A 17053-nucleotide genomic window follows, 5' to 3' on the forward strand; every position below is an offset into this window, starting at 1 on the left:
CAGCGCGCCGACGAGTGCGGTAAAAATATCAGCTGCTGTCGTTGTATCTGTCATCGGCACCAACTCCACGAACTCCTCGGTGACGGTCAATGTGTCATCAACTCCGCGGATGAAAATGGCCAGTTGTGCAACATCTGTAATGTTCGTGCTTTCATCAATTGCAACCGAAAACGCAATAAATGACTTTACTTTTTGCTTCAACTGGCTGTCCAAATCCACTGAAAGATCGGAAATCCTGTCTGCAACTGTGTTTCTTGTCAGGCTGATATTTGCAAAAGCCTGCCGCTTTTCAGGGCACACAATCTCCGCTGCCTTCATCATGCATGTTTTTACAAATTCACCCTCACTAAATGGTTTTGAAGCCACTGCGATTTCATTAGCAATGAGGTAGCTAGCTTTCACTGCAGCATCACTGATGTCTCGGCTGTGAGTAAACACAGACTGCTGTTTCTTCAGACCCGCCAACAGTTCATTAACCTTCTCTCATCTCCGCTGTCCTTGAAAGTTGTCATATTTGTCGGCATGAAGACTCACATAGTGGCGACGAAGGTTATATTCTTTCAGCACTGCAACATGCTCTGAACACACCAAACATACAGCTTTCCCATTCAATTCCGTGAATAAATAGGATGACCATTTTTCTTGGAACACTCTGCACTCTGCGTCCACTTTTCTCTTTTTTGACAGAGACATATTGGGGCAATGAGGGTGCCAAAGCACATAATGTTAAAAGTAGAAGCCGTAATAAATATCGCGGGCAAAACAAAGTAGCTCATTGGCTGCACGTGCTTGACCTACTTGCTCTGCCCCGGTATAAACAGTTTGCTTGCTTAACACAATTGCTATTGCGCCATCCAGTGGACGCAATTGGAACAGCAGTTTATTTTATAGAAAAATTGCAGCGCATTTTTATACTTTACAAAAAAAATTAAATAATGTTTTAACCTCTTGAGGTTCAAAATCATCTCGCGGGCCGGATTAAACCCGTTTGCGGGCCTGTTCCGGCCCGCGGGCCGTACGTTTGACACCCCTGTACTATACCCTGTCTTCTTATCAGTCAAGAGAAGCCTTGAGATTAGGAAGTGCTCATTCTTGCATCTTATATGTCACTAGTTTCAGAGACAGGCCTCCTCTACACCCTGCCTCCTACCACAAATAAACTTGCACCTAAAACATTTGATCTAACCATAACACATTAATTACTACTGCTCATATTCTTAATACAGTTTGCATATTTACCAAAAAGCCCCATGCGACCAGTACTTCCCCCCTTTTGACACGACTCACAATTTGATTCATGCGTTCCAAAAATAAAACAACAACATTGCCTGTTAAACCAAAATAATAAATGAAATTAAAATGACAACCTTTGATAATACCTTAACTTAATTGTATCCCATAAGGTAATTCAAGGAATAGTAAAATTGACTAGCGACAGGTGTCCCTCATTCAGGACTAGCGCTCTCACTCTGTCCATATCATGGTCCAAATCATATATAGGACTATTGCCAAATTATAAACTTCTTCATAATTATCAGTATTATAAATGACCCTCAACTCGGTATAATAAATTACCTTAAATTCATCATCCTATGTCACTCGGTTTTCCAGTGTGGGTGATCAAATCACACAAAATAAAGTTAACAAATTACTCATCAACAAGCATGGCAATGATAATTCCACTGTCTTCCCTTAACTCATTAATCATTTGTTTGAAATTAATTCCTCGTGACTACTCCAGAAGAAGATGACATAAACTCTCTCAAAAGATGAAAACCACTCAAGGTTCTCTGAGTTTACAATGAGTATTTCTTAATTGATTACCCTTTAGACTTCATTCTCTGTAATTCTCACAATGATTATTCAACCCCCAAATCGGCTCCATTTGATCCCATATCAAATTATCATGGTATCGTTACTGGATCACTGTCCAACGACATAGATAATATCTGTTTCCCCTTAGATTGTTCCTGTCACTCCTCTAAATGTAATATTTTAGTAATCCGCCAACATAATCAATTACTACACATAAAGAATCAGTGATATTTAATCCCAAGCATCTATTAAAAAGTTGTTTAAGATGTGATCTTCTACGTCTTCCTTAACATACACACTGTAGGGTACTTCCACCAATCCTACAAGAAATAATCCTACTCAAAACACATCAGATAATCCCATGTTTCATTAAGTTGACTACTCCTTCTAATATAAACCTATAACCCCTTTCCGGTCATGTAATTATTGCAACCTGTTGCATTGATTTATCAAAAATATAAACCTATTGTTTAATAAATCCAGAACCTACAAAAAATGGGGGCAGGAAGCCAGCTCTGCCCATCAGTATTTATAGGTCATGTCAACCACAGACCTCACTATCTTCTGTTTTCTCACAGCCAGTAAGATCTCCTACCAAACTTCTCTCTCTTCACTCTGGAAATATACTTGATAATATCTTAAACCTTACCATTCTACTTTTTATTGGGGATTTGTTTACAACGAACGCATGCTTGCATGTAAATGTCATTGTAAAACCTACATCTGGAATGGGTTTCATGTTTTGTTTTTCATTGCTGATTGCATATTCATTTAAAAAAATGTATTTTTTAAATGTTTAGTTGTATTATGTAGAAGAGACCAGGATATGTTGTTGCCGTGTCCCAACACTCAATGTTATAGTCATGGTCCTGAGAATAAAACAGGTTTAAAATAATCAACAGAGAAACACGTTACTTACAGTGCTACACATCTGTTATAATAAGTGCTTTTTCCTGCTTAATTGAAGTATCAGGTGTAGTTTTTCACCAGTTATAAAGTGTGTTTGTTGTCTATCTTTATGTTTCTAAGGCTGAAGGGAGGGAGATGCAACAATAGCCTTGAGAACATCTGGACTAATATAGAACTCTGTTCCAAGTTGCTGTCAGGTAAAAGTAGACGATAGCAGACAACAGGATGCTTAGTGAAAGGGGTTTTGTTGACCTTACTCGACTTTTCTAGATCAGGTCAAATCTTATCAAGGAACTTTCTGAAGTAAGATTAGCCTACATGAGATGTGAGACGTTGTGTTGCCATAACATAATTCAGTTTTGATATTTAAATAGATGTTTGATTGCTCTAGTCTATGGGTGTATCAGTTGCAGCCTTGAGACTGGAATTCTCTCCATGCAACCCCCTAATCCTTATCTGAACGCTGTGACAACAAAGTCACTTTACTGCAGCGCACACATTTCTTGTCTTAGTAAGAAACGCTGAAGAAACAATAGCTTCCACAATGGATCCGGTAAGTCTGGTTTCCTTTTAACAGTATAGGCTGCTGTGCTGTTTAAAATGTCTAGGCCTAGTTTTCATCATCTTTGATCCTCCACATTCCTGTGTTCGATTTAAAGGGCTGGACAAAAACATTTTTTTCCTTCAAACAAAGTAGCCTACTACTTTATCATGTTTAGGAATCTGTGACTATGACCTAATTATCACACCTTCCTCCCAAAGTGTGCACATGTTCACATTCCTTCACTGATTTCGAAACAGATTTCCCATTATTTGACCAGATACTTAAGTGGCTGCTCTAACAAAGAACATAAATATCTTCCAAAATGGAAGGCTATCGGGAAGAGGCCAGATCAGGTGGGACCATTATAACCAATGAGAGGGCAGATATGCGTGTTTCCACTAGTTACCACAGCCACAAAGTCAATCGTCTATATCGTATTATTATTTATTTAGGGTTAGGCTTAAAGTTAGAAGTCTGATTAAGGTTAGGGTTAAAATCATATTTTAATAAGATCAATTGTAGAAATGGGTGTGGTTTATGACTTTGTTTGTGGTAACTAGGAACGACCAGGCACTACTCTCATATAAAGTGTCCTACTTTTACCAATACACTCATAACAACCTAATCGTTACGAAATTTATATTCGATCAAATAAGCCAGAAGCCAGATTTGGGGCCCAGTTATACCTCTCGCTTCGCCTCTTCCTCAAAGTTTGAAAGGAAATGACTGGTATAAGAAATATGGTGGAAACTAGCCCATACCTCCACCATTTCAATACTCTTAGATTTGTGGGTTGAACGATTGAACATTTCAGGAATAAGGAGATATTCAAGGGATGCACCCAAATCAATCAGAGGTTTAGACTAAATTAATAAAATATTTGTTTTAATGTTAATCTATGTAGAATACTTCTTGCGGCCAACAGGACAAATCTAGCCCGCCCCCCTCCACCCTCCAGGAGTCCCCAGGTCGACCGCCTCCCGGTACTTTACTGCTGGGTCTGGTCAACTGCAGGAAAACACCGGGGCAGAGTGAAACTGAGAGAGGAAAAGGAGAAGAGGAACATGGAGATTTGATTTCATTAAGTAAGAACCATGGTGTATGGATTAGACTACAGTCTGCTTCTGTAACAATTAATTGCTTAATTATATATTGATGAAAATATCTGGTCGTTCCCAGTTTTAAGAAGTGTAACTTGGTAAAAAGAAACGTTTGATTTAACATAATTTTAACATTGTCATAAAGAGCACATGTTCAACTTCATAATAAACATGTTTTTCCATCTCAAGAGGTTAAATAAATAAATAAAATACTATAGTAAGTGCCTATGTGCCAAATAAAGTATCAGGGTTGACTGTAACAGGGGACTACTAAAACCACAAAACCTCTAGTTTACATTACATTGGTAAAATAGTCCTATCAGCCACAAATGTGCTTATGACAGGGGTAATTGAAGCTAGTATTGTGCAACAGGGAGTTGCAATTTAATGCAAGCTTCACAACAAACTTGAATTGTTAAAGCTTTTCTACCATGTCAATTTATGGGTAAAAGTGTTCACTTGCCCAGTTTTCCACCACAAAACACCAGAGAATTGACAAAAAGATTAGAACCAGCTCAACTGCTTTTACTCTATGATTTGACTATTAGATGTTTAATGTTTGTTTTGCCCCAAAAAATAAGGAACAGTTTCACCGTATTAAAACTAGAGTTCAGTTCATGTAACAGGGTTGACATTAAAATGAGGCACAGAGGTAAATTAATCACTAAAACATTACATTAAAAATGTTCTGAAATGACTGTCAAAGTAACCAAATAACTAGGGCTTTACATTCACACTACTAATTTCCTATTAAACTGATTATGGCAGTAGGCAGAGTATGGCATTAGTCATGTAAACACATTAATCTGCTTATATTAATTGGCCCAAGGTCATAACCAAAGTAAGCATAACCCTTTAAAAACACCTGGTTTTCTGAGCAATCTTTAGAATTATTAGGACATGTAAACACGTTTATCAGAGTTATAGCGATGTATTTAATCTGTGCATGTGCTAGCACAAGCGGCGCAAGCTAACTTCTTTTGATCGAGTGCAGTGAGTTCAGAAAAACTGAAATTATGCAACTTAGAAATAGTTTTCACATACAAACTTTATTTGTCCGAACTCAGAATTAAATATGCTTAAAAAAAAATGACATGGTCGCTGTGGTAGAACGTTTATTTTGATTGTCAATTTTTTGCATTTATCAAAGTCCCATCAGGTAGCCTGATTTCAGATGTGTCCATGTAAACAGGATTATTAGGGAAATTGTTAATCTTTCAAAGCATGTCAACGTTTAAATCAAACTCTTATACTAATTGACTATTCAAAATAATCATATTATTCTGTGCATGTAACTGTACTCAATTATGGTAAAACTTTGAGAAATTATTGTATTAGGTGGGTTAAAATCTTTCTAAAAGTTACAGGGTTGACGGCAGGAGTTGTCCAAATGCAGAATTTAGTCACTTTAGCAAGTCTTTATTCATATAAAAAATCTGATTAATGGTATTCTCCATGTGTTCTTTATTAAATGGCACTTTATTTAATATAACAGATTTTTAAAATTCAATATTGGTGCACAATGGGACGACCCATCTGTTTATGGACCCATATCTGCAAAACCTAACTATTCAATGTCTTTGTTTCACAGGGGACAGCCCTAATCGTTGCTCTCTCAGTGGGAGGGGCTTATCATCTGAGGAGCCTCAACAACATCATGATGCTGACAAGAAAGAGAAGAGTCTCTCCAGATCAGAACACCTCAAGAAACACCAGCAGAGACGTATAGGGAAGAAACCTCATCATTGCTGCTATCAGTGTGGGGTGAGTTTTGCTACATTTAAAACCTTAAAATCTCATCAGAGATTTCATACAGAGGAGAAACCTTACTCCTGCATTGAATGTGGGAAATGCTTCAATCAATCAGGAGCCCTGACTAAACACCAACACGTACACACAGGAGAGAAGCCTTATTGCTGTGATCAGTGTGGGAAGAGCTTCAGTCATTCAGGAGCCCTAATTAAACACCAACGCATACACACAGGAGAGAAGCCTTATAGCTGTGATCAGTGTGGGAAGAGCTTCAATCATTCAGGACACATGACTACACACCAACGCATTCACACAGGAGAGAAGCCTTATAGCTGTGATCAGTGTGGGAAGAGCTTCATGGATTTAGGAAGTCTGACTAGACACCAGCGCATACACACAGGACAGAAGCCTTATAGCTGTGATCAGTGTGGGAAGCGCTTCAATCAATCAGGACACCTTACTATACACCAACGCATACACACAGGAGAGAAGCCTTATAGCTGTGATCAGTGTGGGAAGAGCTTCAATGATTCAGGATCCCTGATTACACACCAACGCATACACACAGGAGAGAAGCCTTACAGCTGTGATCAGTGTGGGAAGAGCTTCAATCATTCAGGACACCTGACTACACACCAACGCATTCACACAGGAGAGAAGCCTTATAGCTGTGATCAGTGTGGGAAAAGCTTCAGGAAGTCAGGACACCTGACTGCACACCAGCGCATACACACAGGAGAGAAGCCTTATAGCTGTGATCAGTGTGGGAAGAGCTTCAATCAATCAGGAGACCTGTCTGCACATCAACTCATACACACAGGAGAGAAGCCTTATAGCTGTGATCAGTGTGGGAAGAGCTTCAGGAAGTCAGGACACCTGACTGCACACCAGCGCATACACACAGGAGAAAAGCCTTATAGCTGTGATAAATGTGGGAAGAGCTTCAATCATTCAGGACACCTGACTACACACCAACTCATACACACAGGAGAGAAGCCTTATAGCTGTGATCAGTGTGGGAAGAGCTTCAGGAAGTCAGGACACCTGACTGCTCACCAGCGCATACACACAGGAGACAAGCCTTATTGCTGTGATCAGTGTGGGAAGAGCTTCAATCAATCAGGAGACGTGACTAGACACCAACGCATACACACTGGAGAGAAACCTTACTCCTGTCTATGTGGAAAGAGCTTTGCTCATTCAGGGTCACTGAAAAAACACCAGAAAGCACAAACTTGTCGTCTTTCATCTCCCTCCTCTCCGGCACCGGTTCCAGATCCCTAAATAAAGTTTCAATAGAAAACATCTGGTAAAGAGTCATCTATCTCCCATTCTCTAACAGTTTACTAGGTATGATTACCATGGTAACCTGTGTAGCATAATATGCAGCTCTGGATCCATATGTATCAAGCGTCTCAGAGTAGGAAGTTTGTGTGTGTGTGTTGTGGGGTGGGGGTGTTCAGAGCTGTATCTTATTTCATTAACTCCTATTATCCATTAAATAATTGTATAATGTACAATAATGTTTCAACAATACTAAGTGTGTGTTCATGTATTCAACAGATCAATAAATTCAATCCATTATCTGCTCAACAACGTCTGATTATCACATTCATTATATATATATATATTTTTAATCTATAATAATAATCTATTTTTTACAAGGAGCATAGGCCTCTTGTATAGTTTGTTTTCTCCTAAGATATGTTCACATATTTATTGTTAAACCCTTCACCAGGTTTTAGTGTAGCTGATGGGACATGGATGTACAGAAGCCATAGGCCTATTAGTGTGGTCAAATTATGTTGTTGCATTTATTTTAACATATTTTAAAAGGGAAATCTTTACACTTTCATTATTCTATATTAGGTGTATTCCAAAAAGATGTTCACACATTTTTATTGTGAATCGTTTGGAAGAGGCACCATGGGGGCAGGAAGCAAGCTCTGCCCATCAGTATTTATAGGTCATGTCAACCACAGACCTCACACTCTTCTGTTTTCTCACAGCCAGTAAGATCTCCTACCAAACTTCTCTCTCTTTACTCTGGAAATACACTTGATAATATCTTATACCTTATCATTCTACTTTTTATTGGTGAATTGTTACGACGAACGCATGCTTGCATGTTAATGTCATTGTAAAACATACATCTGGAATATGGTTTCATGTTTTCTTGTTTTGTTTTACATTGCTGATTGCATATTCATTTTTTAAAATATGTATTATGTAGAAGAGACCAGGATATGTTGTTGCCCTGTGTCCCAACACTTAATGTTATAGTCATGGTCCTGAGAATAAAACAGCTTTAAAACAATCAGCAGAGAAACACGTGTCTTACATTGCTACACATCTGTTATAATAAGTGCTTTTTCATGCTTAATTGAAGTATCGGGTGTAGTTTTTCACCAGTTATAAAGTGTGTTTGTTGTCTATCTTTATGTTTCTAAGGCTGCAGGAAGGGAGATGCAACAATAGCCTTGAGAACATCTGGACACAAATAAAACTCTGTTCCAAGTTGCTGTCAGGTAAAAGTAGATGATAGCAGACAAAAGGATTCTTAGTAAAAGGGGTGTTGTTGAACGTTTTGTTGACTTTACTCGACTTTTATAGATCAGATAAAATCTTATCCAGGAACTTTCTGAAGTAAGATTAGCCTACATGAGATGTGAGACGTTGTGTTGCCATAACATAATTCAGTTTTGGTATTTAAATTTATGTTCGATTGCTCTAGTCTAGGGCTAACATCAGCTGCAGCCTTGAGACTGGAATTCTCTCCCGGCAACCCCCTAACCCTTATCTGAACACTGTGACAACATAGTAACTGTACTGTAGCCTACATATTTCTTGTCTTAGTAAGAAACAATAGCTTCCACGATGGATCCGGTAAGTCTGGTTTCCTTTTAACAGTATAGGTCTGCTGTGCTGTATAAAATGTCTAGGCCTAGTTTTCATCATCTTTGATCCTCCACATTCCTGTGTTCGGTTTAAAGGGCTGGACAAAAAAAAAACATAACGGTAAAACTTGTTGGGATTTTTTACTACTTTATCATGTTTAGGAATCTGTGACTATTACCTAATTATCTCTCCTTCCTCCTAAAGTGTGCACATGTTCCCATTCCTTCACTGATTTCGAACAGATTTTCCATTATTTGACCAGATACTTAAGTGGCCGCTCTAACAAAGAAAACAAATGTCTTCCAAAATTGAAGGCTATCGGGAAGAGGCCAGATCAGGTGGGACCATTATAGCCAATGAGAGGGCAGATATGCGTGTTTCCACTAGCTACCACAGCCACAAAGTCAATTGTCTATCGTATTTTTATTTTATTTAGGGTTAGGCTTAAAGTCAGAAGTCTGGTTAAGGTTAGGGTTAAAATCATATTTTAATAAGATCAATTGTAGAAATGGGCGTGGTTTATGACTTTGTTTGTGGTAACTAGTGACGGCCAGGCACTACTCTCATATAAAGTGTCCTACTTTTACCAATACACTCCTAACAACCTAATCGTTACGACATTTATAATCGATCAAATGAGCCAGAAACCAGATTTGGGGCCCAGTTATCCCTCTCGCTTCGCCTCTTCCTCGCTATTTGAAAGGAAATGACTGGTATAAGAAATATTGTGGAAACTAGCCCATGCCTCCACCATTTCAATACTCTTAGATTTGTGGGTTGAACATTTCAGGAATAAGGAGATATTTGAGGGATGCACCCAACTCAATCAGAGGTTTATAATAATAATAATAATATGCCATTTAGCAGACGCTTTTATCCAAAGCGACTTACAGTCATGCGTGCATACATTTTTTGTGTATGGGTGGTCCCGGGGATCGAACCCACTACCTTGGCGTTACAAGTGCCGTGCTCTACCAGCTGAGCTACAGACTTTAGTTTAGACTAAATTAATAAAATATTTGGTTTAATGTTAATCTATGTACAATACTTCTTGCGGCCAACAGGACAAATCTAGCCCCTCCCCCTCCACCCTCCAGGAGTCCCCAGGTCGACCGCCTCCCGGTACTTTACTGCTGGGTCTGGTCGACTGCAGGAAAACACCGGGGCAGAGTGGAACTGAGAGAGGAGAAGGAGAAGAGGAACATGGAGATTCGATTTCATTAAGTAAGAACCATGGTGTGTAGATAAGTCTACAATCTGCTTCTGTAACAATTAATTGCTTACTTATATATTGATGAAAATATCTGGTCATTCCACCCAATTTTAAGAGGTGTAACTTGGTAAAAAAACAAAAAAACATTGATTTCACATAATTTTAACATTCTGTCATAAAGAGCACATGTTCAACTTAATAAAAAACAAGTTTTCCCATCTCAAACAAATAAATACTGTAGTAAGTGCCTATGTGCCAAATAAAGTAACAGGGTTGACTGTAACTGGGGACTACTGAAAACAACACAACCACAAATTTACATTGGTAAAATAGTCCTTTAACGCAACCAAAAATTCGTTTATGACAGGGGTAATCAAAGCTAGTATTGTGCAACAGGGAGTGCAAATTTAATGCATGCTTCACAAAAAAACTTTAATTGTTAAACAATTTCTACCATGACAATTTATGGGTAAAAGTGTTCACTTGCTCAGTTTTCCACCACAAAACACCAGTAAATTGACAAAAAGAGTAGAACCAGCTCACCTGCTTTTACTCTATGTTTTGACTATTAGATGTTTAATGTTTGTTTTTCCACAAAAAAATGAGCAACAGTTTCACCATTTTAAAACAAGTGTTCAGTTCATGTAACAGGGTTGACCTTAAAATGAGGGACATATGTAAATTAATCACTAATCACATGAAATAAATAATGTTCAGAAATGTCTGTCAAAGTAACCAAATAACTAGGGCTTTACATGCACACTAATCATTTCCTATTAAACTGATTATGGCAGTAGGCCGAGTATGGCATTAGTCATGTAAACACCTTACTCTGCTTATCTTAATTGGTGTAAGGTCATAACAGAAGTAAGCATAAGCCTTTAAAAACACCTGGTTTCTGAGCAATCTTTAGAATTATTAGGACATGTAAACACTTTAAATCAGAGTTATAGCGGTGTATTTAATCTGTGCATGTGCTAGCACAAGTTGCGCAAGCGTCCTTCTTTTGTGCGAGTGCAGTGAGTTAAGAAAAACTGAAAGTATGCAGCTTAAAAATGTTTTCACATACAAACTTTATTTGTCCGAACTCAGAATTAAATATGCTTCAAAAAAATAACATGGTCGCTGTGGTAGAACGTTGATTTTGATTGGCAATTTTCTGCATTTAGTGAAGTCCCATCAGGTACTCTGATTTCAGATGTGTCCATGTAAATAGGATTATTAGGGAAATTGTTCCTCTTTCATAGTATGTAAACGTTTAAATCAAACTCCAATATTAATTGACTATTCATAATAATCATATTATTCTGCACATGTAACTGTACTCAATGATGGTAAAACTTGGAGAAGTTATTGTATAAGGTGGGTTAAAATATTTATAGAAGTTACAGGGTTACGGTGGGAAGTGTCCAAATGCAGAATTTAGTCACTTTAGCAAGTCTTTATTCATATTAAAAATCAGATTAATGGTATTATCCATGTGTTCTGTATTAAAGGGCACTTTATTTAATATAACAGATTTTTAAAATTCAATATTTGTGCACAATTTGTATTGAAAAAATATCAAAAGGCATTCATTTCATGGAACGACCCATCTGTTTATGGACCATATTTGCAAAACCTAGCTATTCAATGTCTTTGTTTCACAGGGGACAGCCCTAATCGTTGCTCTCTCAGTGGGAGGAGCTTATCATCTGGGGAGCCTCAACAACTTCAAGATGCTGACAAGACAGAGAAGAGTCTCTCCAGATCAGAACACCTCAAGAAACATCAGCAGAGAGGTATAGGGAAGAAACCTCAGCATTTCTGCTCTGACTGTGGGAAGGGTTTTGCTAGACAGAAGGAATTTATAATTCACCAGCGGATTCACACTAGAGAGACACCGTACGACTGCTCTCAGTGTGGGAAGAGTTTCGGTGCATCTAAAACCTTAACATTTCATCAAAGAATTCATACAGGGGAGAGGCCTTATAGCTGTGAATGGTGTGGGAAGGGCTTTGCTCTATCAGGTGCCCTGACTACACACCAACGCATACACACAGGAGAGAAGCCTTATAGCTGTGATCAGTGTGGGAAGAGCTTCAGTCAACCAGGACACCTGACTACACACCAACGCATACACACAGGAGAGAAGCCTTATAGCTGTGATCAGTGTGAGAAGAGCTTCAATCATTCAGGACACCTGACTATACACCAACGCATACACACAGGAGAGAAGCCTTATAGTTGTGATCAGTGTGGGAAGAGCTTCAATCAATCAGGACAACTGACTGCACACCAACACATACACACAGGAGAGAAGCCTTATAGTTGTGATCAGTGTGGGAAGAGCTTCAATCATTCAGGATCCCTGATTACACACCAACGCATACACACAGGAGACAAGCCTTATAGCTGTGAGCAGTGTGGGAAGAGTTTCAGGAAGTCAGGACAACTGACTACACACCAACGCATACACACAGGAGAGAAGCCTTATAGCTGTGATCAGTGTGGGAAGAGTTTCAGGAATTCAGGAGACCTGACGACACACCAACGCATACACACAGGAGTGAAGCCTTATAGCTGTGATCAGTGTGGGAAGCGCTTCAATCAATCAGGACAACTGACTGCACACCAACGCATACATACAGGAGAGAAGCCTTATAGCTGTGATCAGTGTGGGAAGAGCTTCAATCATTCAGGATCCCTGATTACACACCAGCGCATACACACAGGAGAGAAGCCTTATAACTGTGATCAGTGTGGGAAGAGCTTCAATCATTCAGGAGCAATGATTACACACCAACGCATACACACAGGAGAGAAGCCTTATAGCTGTGATCAGTGTGGGAAGAGCTTCAATCAATCAGGAGACCTGACTACACACCAACGAATACACACAGGAGAGAAGCCTTATAGCTGTAATCAGTGTGGGAAGAGCTTCAATCATTCAGGAGCCCTGATTACACACCATCTCATACACACAGGAGAGAAGCCTTATAGCTGTGATCAGTGTGGGAAGAGTTTCAGGAATTCAGGACACCTGACAACACACCAGCTCTCACATTCTGGAGAGAAACCTTACTCCTGTCTATGTGGAAAAATCTTTGCTCATTCAGGGTCATTGAAAAAACACCAGAAAGCACAAACATGTTTTCTTTCATCTCCCTCCTCTCCGGCAACGGTTCCTGATCCCTAAATAAAGTTTAAATAGAAAACATCTTGTAAAGAGTCATCCATCTCCCATTCTCTAACAGTTTACTATGTCTGATTACCACTGTAACCTGTGTAGCATAATATGAAGCACTGGATCGATATGTATCAAGCGTCTCGGAGTATAATGTAGAATCATGTTTCAACAATACTAGGTGTGTATTCATGTATTCAATAAATCAATAAATTAAATCCATTATCTGCTCAACAACATCTGCTAATCACATTATGTTTTTAAAAACTTTAATAATAATCTATTTTTGATAAGGAGCATAGGCCTCATATTTATTGTAAATCCCTTCACCAGGTTGTAGTGTAGCTGATGGGACATACAGAAGTACAGAAGCCATAGGACTATTAGTGTGGTCAAATTATGTTGTTGCATTTATTTTAACGTATTTTAATTGGGATATCTTTCAGCTTTCCTTTTTGTATATTAAGTGTTCTCCAAAAAGACGTTCACACATTTTTATTGTGAATTGAATTATATGTTGGTTGTTAGGAAGAGTTATCATGGGGACAGGAAGCCAGCTCTTCCCATCAGTACTTATAGGTCATGTCAACCACAGACCTCACACTCTTCTGTTTTCTCACAGCCAGTAAGGTCTCCTACCAAACTGCTCTCTCTTCACTCTGGAAATACACTTGATAATATCTTATACCTTACCATTCTACTTTTTATTGGGGATTTGTTACGCGGAACAAATGCTTGCATGTAAATGTCATTGTAAAACATACATCTGCAATGTGGTTTCATGTTTTCTTGTTTAGTTTTTCATTGCTTATTGCATTTTCATATTTTTTGTTGTTGTATTTTTTTTATGTTTAGTTGTATTATGTAGAAGAGACCAGGATATGTTGTTGCCCTGTGCCCCAACACTCAATGTTTTAGTCATGGTCCTGAGAATAAAACAGGTTTAAAACAATCAACAGAGAAACACGTGTCTTACAGTGCTACACATCTGTTATAATAAGTGCTTTTTCCTGCTTAATTGAAGTATCAGGTGTAGTTTTTCACCAGTTATAAAGTGTGTTTGTTGTCTATCTTTATGTTTCTAAGGCTTCAGGGAGAGAGATGCAACAACAGCCTTGAGAACATCTGTACTCTGATAGAACTTGGTTCCAAATTGCTGTCAGGCAAAAGTAGACAATAGCAGACAACTGGATTCTTAGTGAAAGGGGTGTTGTTGAAAGTTTTCTTGACTTTCCTCGACTTTTATAGATCAGGTAAAATCTATTTGAGAATTCCACTCTGAATGTAGGCTTGTTATAGCCATTTGCGTTGCACAACCCCATCACGCAGAGGCTATATCCATATCAGTAAATGAGACAAAACGAAATATTGATTAAGTCTTGGCTATAACCTGTCCTGAGTTTAATAGCCAAGGGGTCCCAAATGGTCAAGACGATCTATAACCTATTCTTATTGCCAGATCTGTTTCCCCTATCAGCCCCTGCTTCAACTATTTTGTTTAAAATGTGTTTAGAGACTATATTTAGAGGCCTGTGAGCTAGGGTCTCTTTTTAAGGGGAGGCCTATAATAAAAACGGTTATAAAACACAAATAGAGTTCTAAAATTATCCCGTAAGACACAAGTACCTAGAATGATAGCCTAAATTGCAATGCCTACAAGTTGAAGGCCTATTATTTTATTTGGATAGGCCTAAATTAAACATTGAATTATTAAAGTGATAGGCTAAAGAACTTTGGATAATTTTGATAATTTTGAATACACACATTGATTTCAATAAACAAAGTGATAAGACTGTTCTATTCTCTTTGATTTAGTTCCAATTGAGCATGGCGCTTGCAACGCCAGGGTTGTGGGTTCATTTCCCATGGGGGGCCAGTGTGAAAAATGTATGCACTCACTAACTGTAAGTCGCTCTGGATAAGAGCGTCTGCTAAATGACAAAAATGTAAAATGTAACTCCGACAAATGACAGAATGGATGACATACTGACTGACTGAACTGAATGAAGGATGAATTAAATGTTCAAATATGTTGGAATGATGAGTTGCACGCATCATGCATACTCTGCACTTTATTTGTCTAGTAGGCAAACAGGCCTATATTAGGGTATAATGACTCTATGGCTGCATGCCTCCAGAAGGGCATCTTCTGAGGCGGAGGGGTGCTTTTACTAAGGCGCATGGTGCTGTGGTGCTGCATGGAGATCACAAGCTCTTCAACTGGGCAGCAGTGTCGCAATGGAGGGAATAGCCTATACGGAGACTACCTAAGACCACTGCAACAGAGTTATTGTAAAGTGTGGGAATAAGCTTATGCCAGACTTAGCCTACGTTTAACCTCTCCCTTGTTCATTTCAAAGTCCATATGTTCATGACCCGATTGATATAAATCATGTCAAATTTTCATATTAAACCCTCATACAGAATATGATTTGGCAAGATTTTGAGTGATGAAATAACTTTCAAAATATTATATTACTAAAGACTCCAGTGGTCATACAGTGCATTCGGAAAGTATTCAGACCCCTTAACTTTTTCCACATTTTATTTCGTTACAGCCTTATTATAAAATGCATTAAATTAAATGTTTTCCTTATCAATCTACATACAATACCCATAATGACAAAGCGAAAATAGGTTTTTAGAAATTGTTGCAAATGTTTTAAGAATAAAAAAACGATACCTTATTTACATAAGTATTCAGACCCTTTGCTATGAGACTCGAAATTGAGCTCAGCTGCATCGTGTTTCCATTGATCATTCTTGAGATGTTTCTACAACTTCATTGGAGTCCACCTGTGGTAAATTCAATTAATTGGACATGATTTGGAAAGGCACACACCTGTCTATATAAGGTCCCACAGTTGACAGTCCATGTCAGAGCAAAAATCAAGCCATGAGGTTGAAGGAATTGTCCGTAGAGCTCCAAGACAGAATTGTGTCGAGGCACAGATCTGAGGAAGGGTTCAAACAAATGTCTGCAGCATTGAAGGTCCCCAACAACACAGTGGCCTCCATCATTCTTAAATGGAAGAAGTTTGGAACCACCAAGACTCTCCCTAGAGCTGGTCGCCCGGCCAAACTGGTCACACTGACAGAGCTCCAGAGTTCCTCTGTGGAGATCGGAGAACCTTCCAGAAGGACAACCATCTCTGCAGCACTCCACCAATCAAGCCTTTATGGTAGAGTGGCCGTACGGAAGCCACTCCTCAGTAAAAGGCACATGACAGCCCGCTTGGAGTTTGCCAAGAGGCACCTAAACGACTCTGACCATGAGAAACAAGATTCTCTGGTCTGAAGAAACCAAGATTGAACTCTTTGGCCTGAATGCCAAGCGTCACGTCTGGAGGAAATCTGGCACCATCCATATGGTGAAGCATGGTGGTGGCAGCATCATGCTGTGGGTATGTTTTTCAGTGGCAGGGACTGGGACTGGGAAACTAGTCAGGATCGAGGGAAAGCTAAACGGAGCAAAGTATAGAGAGATCCTTTATGAAAACCTGCTCCAGAGCACTCAGGACCTCAGACTGGGGCGAAGGTTCACCTTCCAACAGGACATTGACCCTAAGCACACAGCCAAGACAACGCAGAAGTGGCTTCGGGACAAGTCTCTAAATATCCTTGTGTGGCCCAGCCAGAGCCCGGACTTGAACCCG

General features: G+C 39.0%; 1 protein-coding gene and 1 long non-coding RNA gene across 2 annotated transcripts; both read left to right on the forward strand.

The window, feature by feature from the left end:
* Positions 1 to 3086: 3086 nt before the first annotated feature.
* On the forward strand, positions 3087 to 5999 carry LOC121555885. The gene is made up of 3 exons (XR_006658197.1): positions 3087 to 3277; positions 4194 to 4353; positions 5960 to 5999. It is a non-coding gene; the product is annotated as an uncharacterized LOC121555885 (long non-coding RNA).
* Positions 6000 to 8523: 2524 nt separating this feature from the next.
* Positions 8524 to 12317, forward strand: LOC121555854 (zinc finger protein 112-like; the record flags this gene model as incomplete). Its single annotated transcript, XM_045213160.1, has 3 exons — positions 8524 to 9006; positions 10083 to 10242; positions 11881 to 12317. Coding segments are annotated over exons 1-3 (606 nt in total), but the record flags the coding sequence as incomplete, so codon positions are not given.
* Positions 12318 to 17053: the final 4736 nt, after the last annotated feature.

Source organism: Coregonus clupeaformis, unplaced genomic scaffold (assembly GCF_020615455.1).
Source record: "Coregonus clupeaformis isolate EN_2021a unplaced genomic scaffold, ASM2061545v1 scaf0083, whole genome shotgun sequence".
Classification (NCBI taxonomy): Eukaryota; Metazoa; Chordata; class Actinopteri; order Salmoniformes; family Salmonidae; genus Coregonus; species Coregonus clupeaformis.